General features: G+C 47.5%; 2 protein-coding genes across 2 annotated transcripts; one reads left to right on the top strand and one right to left on the bottom strand.

Moving 5' to 3' along the window:
- Nucleotides 1–2,474: 2,474 nt before the first annotated feature.
- LOC136511713 (chlorophyll a-b binding protein M9, chloroplastic) lies at nt 2,475–3,452 on the bottom strand. Its single transcript, XM_066505750.1, has one exon. It carries the CDS (start codon nt 3,368–3,370, stop codon nt 2,573–2,575), a length of 798 nt encoding a protein of 265 aa, XP_066361847.1. The 5' UTR covers nt 3,371–3,452; the 3' UTR covers nt 2,475–2,572.
- Nucleotides 3,453–4,725: 1,273 nt separating this feature from the next.
- Nucleotides 4,726–16,392, top strand: LOC136511331 (eukaryotic translation initiation factor 3 subunit D-like). The gene is made up of 13 exons (XM_066505436.1): nt 4,726–5,302; nt 5,416–5,550; nt 6,353–6,448; nt 6,596–6,660; nt 7,006–7,075; nt 7,444–7,599; nt 8,294–10,154; nt 11,720–11,801; nt 12,205–12,430; nt 13,287–13,371; nt 13,469–14,785; nt 15,603–15,669; nt 16,131–16,392. Exons 1-7 carry the CDS (start codon nt 5,160–5,162, stop codon nt 10,056–10,058), a joined length of 2,430 nt encoding a protein of 809 aa, XP_066361533.1. The 5' UTR covers nt 4,726–5,159; the 3' UTR covers nt 10,059–10,154; nt 11,720–11,801; nt 12,205–12,430; nt 13,287–13,371; nt 13,469–14,785; nt 15,603–15,669; nt 16,131–16,392.
- Nucleotides 16,393–19,410: the final 3,018 nt, after the last annotated feature.

The following is a 19,410-nucleotide window of genomic DNA, read 5'->3' as shown; positions in this document are numbered from 1 at the left end:
TAACCTCAACAACGTGGAGGTAGGCAAGCCTTGGTGGCGAGCCAAACCACGGAATAAATTATTGTGTCACTTGTGCTTGATTTACATTACTTGCATGACATATTGTTGTTGAGGTGATTTCTAAAGTTTGAGGCTGATCTACTTGTGTGTGGTGTTTCCACCATTTTCAGTTGTCGATCTGTGATCTACTACCCTGCAGGAAGCTAAGAAATTTACCCTATCTAAATTTCGCTGGGCAGATTTTGAACTGTGAACTAATCTCTCCTGCAGGTACGATAGTGCCGCGCTCATAGAGCGGCAGTGCCGCGGGTGAATTTGACTTCGGTTTGAGTTGGATTTTTACAGGCCTATTCAACCCCTTCTAGACGTACCAGTGATCTACACTTCTGCCTCCGCCCCATCCACCCGTGCGTCCCCGCCATCTACCGGTACTGACCGTCTGCCGCTTCTCATTATCCAAATCCGCCACCACTACTTCCACCATCACCAACCTTGGGATTTCAGTTGTAATTGTCATTTGTGCTTGAGGAATTGCTTCTTCGCTCAATCATTCATCATAATTTAGGCCTGCAAAGTTGTCCTGGTATAGACATCGTGGATTTCTTCGAGATCCCAGTGGCAAGCTGTGGTGGTTTTCTAGTGGTAATGGGCACAGAGTTGGGCTTTTTTTACTAGTTGGATTTTTAGGTGGGGACTGGTTTAGGGAAGTGCCACATATGACATGTGTGGTGCTGATTCTGGATAGGCCTATGCTCCGAGTAGGTCAAACAACGTACAAAGACACATAGACCTATTGGTCCCGTTCGCTGGTCTGAAACTTGGCTGAAACTGGCTGGCTGTGTGAGAGAGAAACACTGTTCGCCTGGTTTTGTGAATAGTAAATTATGAGGGGGAGCAGCCGGCTGGTCTACAACTTCCAGACCAGCGAACGGCCCCAATGGGTTGGCCAAGCACCGAGCCCTCTCACTAATCTCTAATCAAAACAGTGATGGTTAGGCTGAACCTGAGGAGATTGCAACCTTGTTTATTTCTGTTAGTCTTATAATTTTTCTGGCGAAAAAGATCATTTTTGAGAAAGCATGTTAAAAGTCACATGTTTATATTTGGAAAAAAAACAAGCGGTTTTAATTTGGCTTACCAAAAGCAAACTCTTTTCATAACTTCTATTGTATGATAAGCTAATTTTTTCAGCTTCTTGCTCAAACAAAAGGTCCTACACCCAGGCGAATTCCCAACTTCAATCTCTTGGTCCAGATAGCATCGCACTCGTCAAGCTTACTTGTATTGTGGGCCAAGCAGGGGCCACGGCCACTCATCGGTCCAGTCCACTTAGATAGTTGGGCCCTTGGGACTCATCGTCCCTGCAATCTTTTTTTGGGCTAAAATAACATTTGATTTCATGGGGTGGTCGTCGGTCGTCAGTCTGGAATCTGTAGTGTACCCAAACTCTGAAAAAATGGAAACCTCGCAGATTTTCCTCTTGCACTGCAATGCGTGTCTGTGTCTCATTTCAACGTTGCAGAGAACAAAGCGTTCTTTGGCGAACGAAGACAACGCCACAAAGGCGCATTGCCCGATTGGCGCGCAAACACCCCATAATTTGGAAACTGCTATGCTTTAACGTTACACGCAATATCCTAGTGCAGTTTCTTTTTTCTCTCGAATACGCAAAAGATTTACATATCATTGTAATTAAAAAGAAGAAGAATTTAAGCATACACACGACACGCTTCTAATGAGCGCCTTAGAAGGTCTTACAGTTGTGACTGGACCTTCCTAGCAAACTGTTTTAAACTTCGATATTACATAAAGGTAAATAACCGAACTAAGGACAGCGCAGTAACCTACGGAGCTGGACGTCTCCGCTACTGGCTGCGCGACTCTGCTCCGTCATCCAAGAAGAGTCTTCTGCCACTCGTAGCGCATTGGTCGAACAGCACGTCCAATACTTCCACCTCGCTCGACGTCAAGTTCCACGCTTTCACCATAAAAAGAGTGCTGGTCAACTTGCTTAACCGTACTACTATCGCATCTAAAAGGTTGTGTACTAAATTTATAGATAGATTCTTGCATGTGTAACGAAGTGCAGACAAATAGCACAGCTAAACACCATGACCATACTGATAAAGAACTGGAACTAAATTGTAGCCTGTCAGTGTCAGAGCTCCGTTTTTTTTTTGCGAATACGGATTGCTCAATGGCTGGACTACACTGATCGAAAAAATCCCCACAACGGATGAACAATGCAGAATGCAGCTAAAACATGATCCGTTTACTCTTCTCACTGTAAGGATCGCTAGAAGCATGGGTTGCAGAAGCCCAGTGACCACAAAATCACACCCAGAAAAGTTGAGCAAAATTCTACGGTGCTAGCCCACGACCTCCATCAGGTAAGCAAATGTCTAAACTCTGATGCCCGATTTTTCAGGCAAATAAAAAGGAAAAGAATGAGTCGTATTGGACGTGGCGCGAGATAACGAACACAATTATTCCTTCTTGATTGAACCCTGGTGATTTACATCATGGTACAAACTGAAACCAGTGCGCGCTCACATGCATCCGGACACCTCCCTCACTTGCCGGGAACGAAGTTGGTGGCGTAGGCCCAGGCGTTGTTGTTGACGGGGTCGGCGAGGTGGTCAGCGAGGTTCTCGAGCGGGCCCTTGCCGGTGACGATGGCCTGGACGAAGAATCCGAACATGGAGAACATGGCGAGGCGGCCGTTCTTGAGCTCCTTCACCTTGAGCTCGGCGAAGGCCTCGGGGTCGTCGGCGAGGCCGAGCGGGTCGAAGCTGCCGCCGGGGTAGAGCGGGTCGACGACCTCGCCGAGCGGCCCGCCGGCAATGCGGTAGCCCTCGACGGCGCCCATGAGCACGACCTGGACGGCCCAGATGGCGAGGATGCTCTGCGCGTGGATCAGGCTCGGGTTGCCCAGGTAGTCCAGCCCGCCCTCGCTGAAGATCTGTGACCCGGCCTTGAACCACACGGCCTCGCCGAACTTGACGCCGTTGCGTGCGAGCAGCTCGGGGAACACGCAGCCGAGCGCGCCCAGCATGGCCCAGCGGGAGTGGATGACCTCCAGCTCCCGGTTCTTGGCGAACGTCTCGGGGTCGGCGGACAGTCCGGCCGTGTCCCAGCCGTAGTCGCCGGGGAACTCGCCTGTCAGGTAGCTCGGGGGCTCGCCGGAGAGCGGGCCCAGGTACAGCACGCGGTCAGGGCCGTACCACGGGCTGCCGGACGCCGCCGCCGGCTTGGCCTTCGCCGCCGTCTTGCGCATCGTCACGCGGGCCTCGCCGAACAGAGACGACGGCACGTTCACGGCCTTGCCGGCGAAGGCCGTGGAGGAGAGGGCCATGGTGCTGCTCGCCATTGCGCTGCTTACTGCACTTGTTTATGCGATGGGCGAGGAGTGAGACTTGCAGATCGATGGCTTGAGTTGCTGTGGAGACGACCAAGGTATTTAAAGCGATGGAGGGAAACACCGCCGCGCGCAGTTCTATCTTGAATGTTGCCAAGAGTTGCAGAAAAATCTGTTGCTTGGATGCCATTGGTGCGCCCGGGATGCTGGAACACTTGGCGCGACCGGAGCCTCAGGGAGATGAGGCAGCTCTGGCTGAGGCTAGGAATCTCCATGGAGAAAGGTGATTGGGCGCCCGGGATTTTGCGGTGGTTGTGGATTTTTCTTCAGATTTCTCTCCTTTTTGTGATTCCACAGATGCAATGCAAAGTAGCAGCCAGAAGTAACACCTCCTCTCCGGCCCCTGTGTTGTCTGTTGATATTTTTGCAACTCATGCTCACTTGGAGTCATCATGTTTCTTTTTGAGGAACGGTAAGAAAGCAAATTGTATTTTTGACGAAAGAGATTGTCCTAGTGACAGACTGATAGCGACTCCATGAGGCAAGTGAAACAAGCTAGCTGGCGGTTACTGCCGGTTGTTGTAAGTTGTAAGACAATCGACAGTTAACGTGTCTCTGTTTATAACCACTAGAAATTGTAACTTTCAGATATCAGTGTCTAGACTAGAGAGTAAAAACAGCGGAAAGCATGACGCCCTCGCCATTTCATCGGCAGCTTTCAATCGACCCCACACTCGCAACCATGGGCCGAACGGATCGTAACCCAACCAAGCTTTTCAGGCTGGGCTCGCAGCCCGAAACCAGTCTTGGGCCGAGGAGAATCATAGTAATCATGGGGCCTAATGTTGAACCCTAAAATCGTGAGCCTAATGAACCTTTCGTGTTTGGCGTAAAGGCCCGCAAGTCCACTGCACGTTCGGTGGTCCAGACTCCAGACCTTCCTGTAAATGAGGCCACTGGTGCACCGCAGGACGATGCAAATGCACTGGATCTCCGAGGCTCTACTCTATTTATTTACTGCAGCACGGGTGACCTAGGCGAACCGAACCGCATGATGAGTGGCAAGGCACGAACAGCGCAACTTTTACGGTTCACTCACGTGATGCGCGCGTCGGTCGCGTCCGTGGCACGGCGGCAGGAAACATCTCGGGGCTCTGATCGTCTCGTCCGTCGTCGCACACAACCAGCTGCAGCGTTCCAAGCTCGGTACACCACACGCAACGCAAGATCGGCCACCAAATCACATGGAAGCCCCGCGTTCTACTTGTTGTACCAGCGAAAATCAGTGACAAGCCACACGCGCTCGCTCGAGTCTGTCCACCACACCACACCACTCGGCAGATCCCAAACGAAACCCAACGGAATCAGGCAAGCCCGCGGCCGAGTCCCACGCGCCGCCCGGGGAGGAGGAGGAAGAGAAGCAAGCGGGCAAGGCAAGCAAAGCAAGAGCACCGGCACCGAGCGTGCGGCCCCTCGTGGACCGTTGCCTCCCCCGCGCGCCGCCGCGGGCACGCGTACGGCCTGGGACGGGGCGCGGGGGCCACGGGCGGCTCCACGTGGCCGCCCACGGACTCCCACGCCCGCGACTTTTACTCGCAGCCGCTCGCTCTCTCGCCGGTCCGCATCACAGCTTTGCTGACACCTCAGTCCTCCTCTGCGCTCCATCCCTGCACAGCTGCGCTCCAGTCCGCGCGAGCCGAGAGCGGAACGACCGAGCAGCTTCTCCGAGACTCTAGACACGCCCACGCCACCGCATCGTCCGCGCCGCGAGCCAATCAATCGTTCCTTCCGCGCGGCGAGAATGTCCATGTCGATGCGGCTCGCGATCCCGGCTCCCGCCGCCGCCGCGCCGACGCGGCTGAGGGTGCGAGCGGCAGCGGCAGGGGACGGGGGCTCTCTCCACGTCGCGCGCGCCGCCGTGCGGACGGACACGGGCGCGCTCAGGTGAGTCTACGGGGGCGGTGCGCCCTCGGTGAAACCTACCACTCTGGGAGCTCCTCCTCTTTCGTGGGATTATTATTGATCCAGCCTGCCGTTGGTGACGCGCATTTGTGCAGGGGATGCGCGTCGCTGCCACTGAAGCCGCTGGGCGCCGGCCAGCCGTGCCGGCGCAGGGGGACCGCCGCCGTGTGCCACTCGTCGGCGTACCTCAGCGCGCAGACCATGCAGTGGATCTCCGCCGGAGCCAGCGCGTGAGTGGCCTCCTATCCTGCCACCCATAACCAAAAGTCTCTTTCTTTCCGCTCTGCTTTTTTCGGCATTATTACCCCTCTTGTCTTGTGTGATGGCCTGACGGGTGCGAACGGTCCACACGTTCAGAAACATGGCCTTTGTTTTCTTTTGCCGTGCATCTGTTCATCTGTTGCTATTTTGCCTTCTTATTAAGGATCCTGAGCTATTTGCAAGTGTTGACATGTTGATATCTGCATACGCCTGTGAGATGTGCCATGTTGTGAAATGTGATCTTACTATTCATGTCGCAAAGCATATGCTGTCACCACTCTAGCAGTAGCTAGAACTAGTGCTCACTCCAGTGAAAAAACAAATGCCATCCTGTTGATGGAATCCATTTCCCGTATGGAAACATATGAGTCCACTGTCTAAAAACATAATTTCATTTGATCTTCCAAATATTGTTTGTCCTCTCGGGGTAACCACTTAGCATGTGTCCGTCGTGCTTCTGATCTCTTATACTAGACATGCTCATATCGTGAAGAGGATGAACTAACATGTAAAAAATGGAATTAATCCTGATTCAGATCTTTGATGAGTGTTCACGTCGTTCATGCTGCCCTTCCCTAGCATGACACTGGGCAGTCATTTTAAAAGAAGAGAATGGCCACATACACTTCGAAGTCCAACTTCTTCCTAACCGTTTTAGGACTTCTAGGGAAAACCTGGGATTGGGGAAATACATACACAGTAACAGTATAACTTTGCAGCACCCTTTATGATTCTAATTTGAAGAACATTAACTATTTTTATCTTTTGCAGAGTACTATTACTTGCTAAAGGCACTGCCATACACAAATCTTTCCTTGTGCCATTCTTTGCTCTTCAAGCACCTTGCAGCATAATCTCGTGGATCAAGTAAGATACTGCTATTTGTGGAAAGAATTGTTTGATACCTGTGTTTCTTATCTTCCTTTGTCTGCAATACAGTTTGTATGCTTCTTATTTTCGTTAAAATTACTATGTCATGCCTACTTATTTTATGTTACCAACAACCATATCTAGGGGTGACTATGGCCAGTGGACTGCTTTTCTTGCTCTGTTGGTGCGTCTATTCTTCTTCATTCCAGGTAGAGTAGCAAACATGGTTAATATAAGAGTATTTATGAGATTCTTTCTGTCTACTAATAATGAATTTCATACTTTGTTTTTGAGATAATGGAATGAGACATTTTTTAAGGGAACAACATAGACCCTGTGGCCAACCTAAACAAACTTTATTACTTTTTCGCAAGTATTCACGTGTAGGATTCAAGAAAAAAGTAACATGGGGAGTATAAAGTTATATTGTAATCCTACTATAGCAAACTTGAAGATAGTTCACGTCTTTGTAGCATTGATTCCAAACCGATTTTACGTTGTAGGTAACTAGGTTTACCCGATTGTTTATTATACCTAAAATCTGACTATTGCAGGTGAACTGGAGCTTCCGCTATCAACAATGCTGCTTGTGAGCGTTGCTCCTTACCAATTGATGAATCTGAGGTATGGGAGATTTCAACATTGGCCCTGATGAATATCCTGATGAATTTTTGTTTACACAGCTTTTTATTAACTATAATATATGAACATTTTGGTTAAACAAGTAATCATCTTTTCATTGCTGTACTGAACTGTGTTACATCTGTGTGTTTTTTGTTGGAAAAAGCACACTGAGACTTGTAGTGGTAGCATATTTGCACACTGAGACTTGTAGTGGTAGCATATTTTGAAGTATCATCATCATGCTGATTTCATATTCTCAGTTTTCCCTTATGAAAGTTGTTGCTTAATTTTGGTGAACAGAAAAAAAAAATCACTAGTTCGTTTTCTCATGTGCTCTGAATCCTCTGATTTCCAATTTATGGTTACAGGGGAACTCAAGGTGGTGCAGTACTGTCATTGGCCATAGCTGTGTATCTCGCCTTCCAGCACTTCACTAGGGTGGGAGGTCTAGGCAAAGCCTTTGAGCAGGGATCGATTATTGCGACCTTGGCCATCATCTGCATCATGATTGTTCCCTTGATGTTGCTATTCTGATTTGGATTAAGTTGGCAAGAGTTTGCTTCGCATTATGTTTAGACAAGCAACCAATCAGAACTTGTTTTGTTTGTGTGCCCAAACAAAGTTCCTTAAAGTTCTTTGCCTCGTTAGAGGGAAGAATATCAGGCATTTATTTTTGTTGTTAGGATCAGACTGTTGTCTTGTTAATCTTGCCAAAATTTTTAGATTGGAAGACCATTTTAGGTACTTTTGAAGATGCTCTTAGCTTTTTTGCCTAGAAGGTTAGGAGCCTGCCAAATAACATCATAACATCTCAGCCACAAGTGTTCCAATTCAAAAGTGGCACAAAGTGAGATATTTCACATGCCTCGATCGAAACATACCCTCCATAGCGTGTTTTTTTTTTTTGATAATAGCGCGACTTGAATATGTGTCCATACGACATACGTGTATTTTGAACGCAAAACACTCTTCATCGTCCAAGACGTTCATAAACGAAGTTACGTACATAGGACTCTGCAATCTTGACGCTGACACGTAGACCCTCAGGTGCAATCTTGAGCGTCAAATATTTTACGTGCATATAAAAATTCGATTTACACCCAAACCCTAAAGCCCCCTCCTCCCCGTAATCCCACCCCAGCCGCCGCGCCGCCGCCTCTAAGCCTCCGGATCCAGTCCAGCAATCGACGCCACCTCTAGCCTCCGGATCTAGTCCAGCATCGCCGCCGCAACCATGGGCTTCGACGTGGGCGTCGTCCCGTCCAACCCGGACGGCTGGGGCCCTCCTGACGTCCCGGCGATTCCGCAGTCCCTGGGCGGCGGCGCCTCCATCCCCTTCGCGCCCTTCTCCCGCTCCGACAAGCTGGGCCGCATCGCCGACTGGACGCGCAACCCCGCCGGCCCAGCCGCCTTCGCCGCGGCCTCCCGGGACTCCGTCTTCGACTTCACCTCCGCCGACGATTCGCTCATCGCCGGGGCCGAGGACTCCTCGTTCCGCCTCGTCGACGCTAAGCCGCCGCCGCGGCCGCAACGGTTCGGCCCCAAGTGGCGCTTCAACCAGCGCCAGCAGCTCCCGCAGCGCCAAGACGAGGAGGTGGAGGCGCGCCGCCGCTTGGCCGAGAAGGAGCGCGCACGCCGCGACCGCCTCTTCCAGAACAACCGCTCACATCACCACCCCAACTTCCGGTTCAACCAGCCTTTGAACTCGGCCAAGCCCTCCGTCGACATCCAGCCCGACTGGACCATGCGCGAGCAGATCCCCTTCGCCAACTTCACCAAGCTCTCCTTCTCCGTCGCCGACCAGCCCGAGGACCTCCTCTTATGCGGCGCCGTCGAGTTCTACGATCGGGCCTATGACCGTGTCAACCCCAAGGCTGCGCGCCGTCTCGAGCGCTTCAAGTCCCGCAACTTCTTCAAGGTCACCACCACCGACGACCCTGTCATCCGCCGCCTCGCTGAGGAGGACAAAGCCACGGTGTTCGCGACTGATGCCATCCTCGCCGCTCTCATGTGCACGCCCCGCAGCATCCAATCATGGGACATGGTCGTCCAGCGCGTGGGCAACAAGCTGTTCCTTGACAAGCGTGACGGCTCCCAGCTCGACCTGCTCACTGTCAATGAGACTGCGCAGGAGCAGCTTCCTGAGAACAAGGATGACATCAACTCAGTGCACTCGCTCGCTGTTGAGGCCACCTACATCAACCAGAACTTCTCACAGCAGGTGCTGCACCGCAATGGTGAGAAGGTTACCTTTGACGAGCCCAATCCATTTGCTTCTGAGGGCGAGGAGGCAGCATCTGTTGGCTACCGCTACCGCCGCTGGAAGCTGAATGATGAGATCAGTCTGGTTGCTCGCTGCGAGGTGCATGCTGTCAATGTTGATCCAAGTGGTGGTCGCCAGTTTATTACCCTCAACGCCCTAAATGAGTTTGATCCAAAGATTACTGGTGTTGACTGGAGGCAGAAGCTTGAGAACCAGCGTGGTGCTGTCCTTGCTACAGAGCTCAAGAACAATGCGAACAAGCTTGCTCGCTGGACTGCCCAGGCTTTGCTTGCTGGTGCTGACATGATGAAGTTGGGCTATGTGTCACGTGTGAACCCCCGAGATCACTACAACCATTCTGTGCTCACTGTGATGGGGTACAAGCCAAGGGATTTTGCCGCACAGATCAACCTCAACACTGCAAACATGTGGGGAATCGTCAAGTCAATTGTGGACATTTGCATGAAGTTTGAAGAGGGCAAGTATGTGTTTGTGAAAGATCCAGCAAAGCCACAGGTGAGGATCTATGAGGTGCCATCTGATGCGTTTGAGAATGATTATGTTGAAGAGCCACTTCCAGAGGAGGAGCAGGTTCGCCCACTTGGAGAAGTTGATGCCACTGCAGAGGAAATGGATGCTGTTGCTGAGGCAGAGGCCAACAATGCATCTTCTGCTAATGGTGGTGAGGGTGAGAAGAGTCCAGATGCCACTGTTGCTTGAAGGGAATAGAGGGTTCTTTTGCCCTATGCAAGAAAGTTCATTTTTTGTCTAATTATCTGTTTCGTTGAAGACCTGAACTTCCCAGTATTGATACAGGTCTTGTTTTGGTTAATGAGAAAACTGTCACATTCGTTTTTTCTTTCATGCTTAGACATGCTATAGTTTTTTTAGCACCCCTCATTTGAAATTTGGTACTATATACTGGTAGTTTAATCGTTTCTGCTGCAATGTTTCTGTGTATGAACTATTGAATCCGTTTCAGTGTTTTTATTGTTAAGCCTTGTCAACAGATGCATCATTGAAACTTTTAATTGTGCTTAGTAATGTTTGCAATTGAGTAGTTCTGGCATTGGGCATGTTTGTGTTGCTACTGGTGGATTATATAGTTGTTCAAATGTTATACTCCCTCTGTTCCAAATTATAAGTCGCTTTGACTTTTTTGGTTTATCCATTTTGCTATGCTAGACATATTATTTATCTAGATGCATAGCAAAATGGATGTACCAAAAAAGTCAAAGCGACTTATAATTTGGAACAGAGGGAGTAGATGTGAAGATATCTGTGAGTCCTGTCCCTGTGCTTTAGGTTTGGGGTCGCATTTACCCAAACAAGCCGGAAGAGGTTCCCGAGCGATCAGACCGTCCACGTCATCACAATATCCTTTGACCGTTTGATTCTGAGATCAACGGTGGAGGCTGATCCCATCAAATTTTACTGCGCCTCCGAAAATATCTTGGCCTCCTCTGTCCCTCTCTCGGTCTCTCCGTCTCTCCGCTGCGGCGCAGCGGCATGACCCGGCCGAGGCCGCGTGCTGGCGCCTCCACCTCCACCTCCACCTCCGCCGCCCCCACCCCCGCCCCCGCCCCCGCCCCCTTCCTCTCCCTCTCTCTCTCTCTGCACGTGGCGGCACAGCGGGACGGCGCGGCCGGGGTGGCGCGCGCCGATGGTGCCCTCCTCCGGCACGGCTGCGCATCCTCGTCCCGGCTGGCGCCGCTCCCCGCACTGCGCGCACGGCGCAGCGCGCCCCCCGACACGGCGCGCCGGCCACCACCGTGGCCGCGACCCACCCCTCGCTATCCCGGCGTGGCCTCCTACAGGCGTGTGTTCCTGTGGTCGAAGAAACCCTAACTTCCTGTGCTCCACGACCTCGGTACTCGCCGGAGGCAGCGGCGGCGGCGGCTCAGCTCGGTTGTGCAGTGAGGTGCACCCTCTTCTTCCCCTCTTCTTTCTCTTGGCTTCTCCCCAAGATCCTCTCTCCTTCCATATTCCCCTTTGCGCGAGCGATTGAGCGAGAGATGGTGGAGGCTCGGCCACCACGCACGGCGCTGCCCACTTCTGGTGTCTGTCCCTGTCATCGAAGGTTTCGTTGACCGCGTACTGCCCTCCCTTTCCGCGCGGCGCCCTGGCCAGCCCCAGGCTGTGCCTGTCTCGGCGCAGCCCCTGCACAAACTGTGATTGTTTGACAAAGGGGAGGCATAGAACAAACAAGATTGCTGTGATGGGGATTATTGTGGATTTGGGGGACAAGTCCCTCTAGCTTCGTCACCTTTACGTATGAAATGTTCCCTATGTTTGTTACTCTGTACTGCTAGCTTTCTATTGCCTGTAGTTTGGATGTTCGATTAAATGCCTAACCAGGTTGTGATCTCATGTATTGGCAGCCTAGGTGTGTGAGCAACTAAAGAACGGATGTTCAGGCAGGGGCCAACCCATCCATGCTTTGCCTCATGCACAGACACCAGGGTAAAAATTATTTTTCCTTTGTTAATGATTCATAATCACCTCATGTGCACTCCCCTTGCTCAACCTTGCGCATCAGGCATAGGTACTCTAACCGTTGTTACCTGATTAGTAGTTTAGTATTGAGTATTCGATTGTCCTTTCTTATTAGAGTGTATCTGTTTCAATGTCTTGGAGAAGAAGAGAGTACCATCTTTTCTCTTGTTCGTTACTTAAATATTATTTGGAAACAGCTTCCGGTTCTTTCATTCTTTGCTAAGCATGGTCTATTTGTTATCTGGATTTTAATGCCTACAATTCAAGCTTTTAAAGTTGGAAAATAGAACATGTAAACTTGGAATTCCTATTGCTACAACAGAGAAAAATAGTTATTTTCGAACCTGCTGATTTCGAATTTTAAATGCAGGTTCTGGTTTGCATACATTTGTGATGCATCTGGGTCCTCATATTGCTCTGTTTACTATTAAGGTTGTCCAACGTGGTAAAATTGATCTGAAAACAGCGAAAGGTTGGTGCATCATGGCTTTACAGAAATGTTCAGAGTTTGGACCGGCTGTGTATCCAGTACCAACTCTTTCATTTAGGAACCCAGAGCAACCCAGCCACTCCTACTTCGTTATTCGCATCGCCAAGTAAGCCGCCGCCTCCTCTCCTTCTTGCATGGTTGCTTCTATTCTCTTCAAATTAGTTCCGCCATTGAGGCTCTGATTCACAGGTAGATTTCCTCTCAGTACAGGTCTATCAAAATTAGTTCTAAACCAACCAACCGCTAATACAAAGGATATTTGAATTTAATTTCCACTATTTAGAATTCTGCCCTTAGGTTGGTGTGGCGCCTGCTAACTGAAATCATTTCTCAACATTCCACGTGAGCCAATCTCCAATCTCTGCTTCCAACTGTACATACACTGTTTGCTATATTTACCGGAATTAGCTTGGGAATACTAAAATCTTTGCTCAGTGGTAGGGATCGGCTTGAATTATAGGTACACTATATCTACAGTTACAGAAGCATCACAAAGCGACATGTCGAACCTATAGTTACTGAATATGCATCTTTGTCTTCCAAAATAATATTACGTCCCTTAATTTGCATCCTGAACAGACACTGTTGCAGGAATAGCGTGCCACCTAATTTCCCTTAGTATCACAGTTACATTCATGGTTCTGAACTGTTTACTTAGATCTCCTTAGTTGCTCTGCTACCTATTTGATTTCCATGTATGCTTCTCAAAGATAGTGCAAATTTAACGATCACTACCATTTTGATTTTCATCCGTATGTTCCAGTTCATTTAATATTTTGTTGCGTCATAGTTTCATTTGCAGAAACTGCATTATTAATTCAGTTTTTCCCTCATTTGTATTCTGACTTCTGAGTTAATGATTCGGCACATTTCTAATATATTAACCTGATATCCATAGGTTCTATAGTATGCCATGCCAAGAAATATAACATTCAATACAAGATTTGTTTCCATTTTTTTAGGTTTCCCTTCCTGAGTCATGAAATTGGAATGATGATCTGCTCATTGCTAAGTAGCTGCTGCTCTATAGCAACATGGCAAAAAAAGGTACCCTCCATAGGTTAATGAGAAACCAACGAACCTTTATCTTTGCTTTACATGGCTATATTCAACATTCTTATCCGTTTGTTCAAATGACAAAAAGGATACCCCACCCAGTAGGCTATGGAATGAAATCTTGAGCACCAAATCATCAATGCATCATCTGCCAGTAAGCTCACACTGAATATGTAGTTGATCTGTACTCATTGTAGCTTTCTGGTACATTTCATATTTACTTTTCGTTAATAATTTGTTGATTTACACACCTTTTTGCCGATCCGCATGTCCTACAATAACTTCTTCGGGAAATGGACGGTGGGCGCACTGCCATGGCCAGGACCCGGCGGTGGGCGCTGCCACAGGCCAGCGGCCGCTATCCACTCACCTCTCCCCCAGCCGCACGTGCATCTCTCTCTCTCTCTCTCTCTCTCTCTCTCTCTCTCTCTCTCTCTCTCTCTCTCTGCGCCACGTGCGCTGATCGGCTCACGTCCGTGGCTACCCCTGCCGGCGGCGGCGCACCTTGGCGGTCAACTCTGTGGCCAGCTCATCCTCTTCTCCACTTCGTCTGCCTCGTGCCTCCTCCCCTACATCCTCCTTTATACCTTTGTTTCCCCCCTGATGTTTGATGCAAGTGATGCAAATTTTTCTTTACTCCATAGCCTGTAATCAAAATGAATTCTTATATAAGTTGGGAATATAGCCTGATGCTGTTCACATGGAAATGTTTTGTGCTCCATATCTTGTGATCAGATTGAACTCTCATATAAGTTGAGAATATAGGCTGATGATCTCCCAGTGCATTCCTCTCTTCTTTTGGGAACACAACGTTCCCGACCAGCCAGCCTAGCCACGTCGGCAACAATTTTCATATAAGTTGGGAATATATGCTGATGATCTCCTAGGGCATGTTCATGCACATATATGTATTGCTATCTGTTTATTTATCGTACCTCATCAATTCTCTAGGGTCGATCTATTGCAGCTTCCTTTCGGGGCTTGCAAACGATTGTATTATCGGTGCTTGCCGTTCTGCCTAACCACAAGAGATCAAATGATGCCATTTTTTCCCATTTCTGAACCTACCTTTATTTGATATATTATTTCTGTTTTTCTTATTGTAATGGATTCATTGTAGTGAATTGCTGACTCAGTTGACCATTCGGTTCTCTTGGTGCCATGTTTGTACCTTTCAGCATCTAGCCTGTAGTACTATCGAACTTTTTACAAATTAGTTGTCATCTGTCCAGGGGCATAGGCTGGAATGGTTCTCAATCAGAGATCAAATGACAGGAAGCACATCACCTCTTCTTGCACCTGCTCAAATTGTTTCCCACCTCATAGTGCCGTTACGAAATGTGTCAACAGGAAATTAAGCGAAGCATGCCGTCTTGCCTATGTGTCTGCAATCAAGAAAATAAAGGTGCCCTGTTATATCTCCGTTTTTTTTAAAGAGCAGGTCAATACAGATGATTTTGCCTATTTACTCTAATAGGATTGCATCTGCACGTGCCAGATTGTTTGTTAGAGCATTTTGTGCCTGAGAATGCATAATGTAAATATTCATCAGCTAAGGTACCACTACAAGTGTCTGTAACATATAGACCATGCATGTATTAACCCACCCGTGCTCCGAATACCCACGCGCGAAAAGATTGGAAGCAAGGATGTCAAACTGTCTCGGATTTTTAGTGTGGTTTTAAATAGCTCTCTCGGAGATGCTCCAATATATAATCAACCCCAACGATGACCTTCTGTGATTCTCTAGGGGGTTTCATGAAGGATGTCAAACTGTCTCGGATTTTCCATGCTATGTTTACGGTCCTAACTTTTTGAGCCATACGTGCCTTCATGAAATAACTAACATAGATTTCAAAGTTTTCTCTGCATTGATGCTATTTTTTTTCTCCTACCTTGGACCTCGATCAAGGTTATGGTGTTTCCATTAATTTGTTTTAGGTTGTTGCAGATCTATCTTTTATCTTTCTTTTTCCCTTCCATGTTTTTGGTCCTGTTCCCCTGGAATCCTGGTCTATCTAGCTTCATGGGTTTCTTCGACATTGCATTCTCCTGCAATCTGCTCCATCTATCTTGATGGTTTTCTTCGTCATTGCAATTTGTAACCATATGGTGTTTTCTCCGTTTTTTAGCGTCTACTGCTCTTCTTTTCAGGTTTCTATCTCTTCAGCTGCTATTTCAGTTCCCATGTTCATTCATGTTTCGGTTCATTTGATTTGCAGTGCACATCACTATATGCCACAAGGAGTGCTTTGCCAAATCGAAGACGCAAAGGACTTAACTATGCATGTATTATACATTCTGTACCTCTTCCTTCCTTTGACTACTTTCTCCATACATAGATTGAATGCCTCTGAGAAAAAACAGAACTAAACGTCTTGAATAGTTATTGATGGGTAATGTGTTTAGAAGTAGCTACGGATAATTTAAGCTTGCTACTTTTAGCTGGCATGATTTCTTGTAGTAGATTGTAGGTTATATAGATTAGTCCTCTATACATGGATTGCCTGTGCAGTGCTTTCGGTACCAGCTAGGGCTGCCAAATTAGGTGATGATGTTGCATCTGCTACATGATATGGCCTGTCATTTTCTTATGCCATAGCAGCAACACATCAATTCTTTCTTGAGTAAAGTCCATTGCTTATTTTGTTTAGGCACCTCGCGTGGTGCAAAATAAAACGAGTTGCTTATGTGTGCCTTCTGTGTGTAGCTAATTGTCTTTTCTCCTCTTTCTATCCTGTACCCTGCAGGTCATAATGCTACGTTGAGGGGAAATGCAGCTAACATACGCATTTATATTGAAGATGAAAGGAAGCAAAGTTGCAATATATTTTCAGAAGACATCCGCGAAGCAATCCAGCAATACTGTTCTCGTGTGTTTACCATCGGCAAAAGTAGAAACTTTCTTTTCCCATTTAGATACCTTTCTCGGTTGTATAACAGTTTAGCACAATATTAGGTGAATATTCTTGACGTTGTCATTTAAACCAACATTCCAGCTTCTCTATATAACATATGTACATATCAGCTCGATGGATGCACTTCCACCTAACTTGCGACGCGCGCAAAGTCACGCGCAACATACTAGTTTTCTACAACTTTCAGAAGCCACACCTGATTTTGCAACTGTTTGACAAACCCTACTACCCTAGATGTACATGTGAAATCGTTTACGGCCAGTCACTGTATATATGCATTTCAAACCTCCATTGTAAATTTCCTCACACTGTGACCTGGGGCAAGATTGTTTTCAGACTGAATATTCCTTATTCCTTAATTCATGCTGCATTTCTCATGTTAAACTTTTGGTGTTGCATTGTTGGGTTTTGAACAATATAAGAGATGCTCCTTTTTTTTTGCAAGGATAAGAGATGCTCTTTGCAACCTCATTAGTGAGGAAATATCAGTTCTGATAATCTTGTTGTGCTCCCCCCTAGCTAGTTGCTAGTTGGCTTTATTTGCATTTGTTCTTTCATAGTAACCAGCGTATTAAGTGCCTTGTCTAGTATACCGTAGTCGTTTTTTTATAGGTGCAAATGTTACTATTTTTTTCTTTGGGTGACAAAAGGGTACCACAGAAGCTAAAAGGCAAGTTTTATAGGACGGCGATTAGACCTGCTATGTTGTATGGTGCAGAATGTTGGCCTACGAAAAGACGACATATTCAACAGCTAAGTGTTGCGGAAATGCGTATGTTGCGTTGGATTTACGGTCATACAAGAAGGGATCGAGTTCGGAACGATGATATACGTGAGAGATTAGGGGTAGCGCCAATTGAAGAAAAGCTTGTCCAACACCGGTTGAGATGGTTTGGACATGTGCAACGGAGACCTCCAGATGCACCGGTGCGTAGTGGAATCCTAAGTCAGGATAGTAACGTGAAGAGAGGCAGAGAAAGACCGAAGTTGACTTGGGTAGAGGAAATAAAAGGAGACTTGAAAGGATGGAATATACCCAAAGACTTAGCCTTAGATAGGAGTGCTTGGAAGACAGCTATTCACGTGCCTAAACCTTGATTTCTTCTGTTGGATTTCAACTCTAGCCTACCTTAACTTGTTTGGGACTTAAAGGCTTTGTTGTTGTTGTTGTTGTGGGTGAGAGGAACTTGTCTCAAAGATCAGATACAAATGTGGTTGGCAAAGGAACTTGAGTTGTGAGTTGACATTGATAGAAACATATCACGATACAGGTTTAGGCGTTTAGCGCTTGTTACAACGATTCTCTTCAATACTGCAAAGTCGTGTACTTCGTATATCTGGCAAATATATTGAGACATTCTTGATCTGCTAGCGGAGTACTGCGCTTAACGTTCTGAAATCTATGATCAAAGTCACCGAATTGCGCTGCAATCATATGCTGCTGCTCTTCTCTGCCGAATTGGGCTTCAATCCTATGCTGGTTTCAGTTTCGGCACAAGTTCCAGGTTTTTTTTTTCTCTCCTTTTGCTTATCTTTTTTTTTTCTTTTGCATCTTCAGTTGGAACATCTTAAAAGAAAAACGTTGTTGATTCTCGCAAAGTATATACAAGTTTTCTTTTGTTCGAAACTATGGCATGAGACGAGAATGCGATGCACACATAACTTCATTGAAGGTTTGGTACTCAGGTTGAGAATCATTCTCGTTGGAGCAAAGCTCTGCAACTCGTTTGTGATGAAGCGGTTCTAGGCACAAAAGGGGAACGAGTCACTACACTGCCCTTGATTAATTCAGTGGCAGCAGGTAGCGTTCACAAAAGCGGCATTGCACGCACCTTCTCTCCAAATGTTCAATAATTTTCTGTTTTGCAGAATAAAGCGGCTTACTCAAATGTATACCCTATTGCAGCATATATTTTGTAGTTGTAGTTTTTGGCTTTCATAGATATCGTGGTTCTCATTTTTTCCCTGGTCATTGTTCAGTCTTATCCAAATAGCAGACATGAGTTCCTTTCCGAATGTTCAATATTTTCTGTTTTGCAGAATAAAAAAACACAAACTAATCCAGGCAACACCACTGCAAGAATCCGATATGGATGTTGAAGTTTCGGAGGCAAATAAGATGCAAGTTATTCCTTTGAAAACACAAGTTCGCAGGTAATGTACTTTGTCCCCAACAAGAGATTTGGGAAAAATGTCATATTGATTATTTTGTCTGTTTACGCAGAAAAAAAATCCTCTCAGAGTACAAGCCGCAGTATCACAAAAGAAGCCAACGTTATCACACAATCAATGGCAATAGTTCCCTACAAGAGGAGGTTTGCAGATGGGCAGATGCAAAGGTCACACAGTTGAAACTCTGGTATTAAAGTATTTTTTTTAAATTCAGCGACTAGTTTAGATGGTGGACTTTACTGTAAAAGAAACATCGGCAATACCATGATCAGAGGGTCCGGACGCTAGACGCTACGTGGCTGCTGTCTCCCAAAATAAAAATCTCCCACTCCACAAGTTGCCAGCCGCAAGCCGCACACACGTTCTGCTTCTGCCAGATCCAGTCCACTCCTAACTCTCCCAAGTCCTGCAGTCAAAGCACCGCCCGCTGATGACGTCTCCGCCCCACTCAGTCGAGGTCCGAAACCCCAGCGACTCATCGCGTCCCACTGCCGCTCTCCTCTCCTCCTCCGTGGCCGCACCCCAGCACTCATTTGCCCCCCGTCGCCTCCTGCTCCTCCTCACCGTGGCCCTTGCTGCCACCACGGCCTTTGTCCTGCTCCGCCCGTCCCTCGGTGTCGTGAACGCGGATTCCGCTGCCATACGGCGGCTCTCCAATCTCCCCCAAGTGAAAGGTTTCTAGTTTGTGTTTGGTAATTGAGTGACAACTTAGGTGGACTAATATGTGTTTATGTGAGATACACAAGTGATTAGTCCACATGTACACTTGTGTGAGCAACCTATGACATAGAGGTGAAAATGGCTTGGATATGTTCCAAAGCTCACACATGTGATGGAGGAGCTTAACGTATGTGATACATGACATAGAGTCATGTGACTAGGTGGAGAAGATCAAGATAAGGCTTGGCTTGATGGACCGGTTGCAAGCGTGAAGGGCAAG

Source organism: Miscanthus floridulus, chromosome 16, assembly GCF_019320115.1.
Source record: "Miscanthus floridulus cultivar M001 chromosome 16, ASM1932011v1, whole genome shotgun sequence".
NCBI lineage: Eukaryota > Viridiplantae > Streptophyta > Magnoliopsida > Poales > Poaceae > Miscanthus > Miscanthus floridulus.
Note: the sequence above shows the minus strand (reverse complement) of the source record. Positions and strands in the feature narration are given on the sequence as shown.

Bases quoted from the DNA above. Each gene is read 5' to 3' on its own strand.
- LOC136511713 (XM_066505750.1), bottom strand. From the start codon at position 3,370: ATGGCGAGCAGCACCATGGCCCTCTCCTCCACGGCCTTCGCCGGCAAG.
- LOC136511331 (XM_066505436.1), top strand. From the start codon at position 5,160: ATGTCCATGTCGATGCGGCTCGCGATCCCGGCTCCCGCCGCCGCCGCG. The intron at 7,076-7,443 runs GTATGGGAGATT...TTATGGTTACAG, and splicing joins TACCAATTGATGAATCTGAG to GGGAACTCAAGGTGGTGCAG. The intron at 7,600-8,293 runs GCTATTCTGATT...GATCTAGTCCAG, and splicing joins ATGATTGTTCCCTTGATGTT to CATCGCCGCCGCAACCATGG.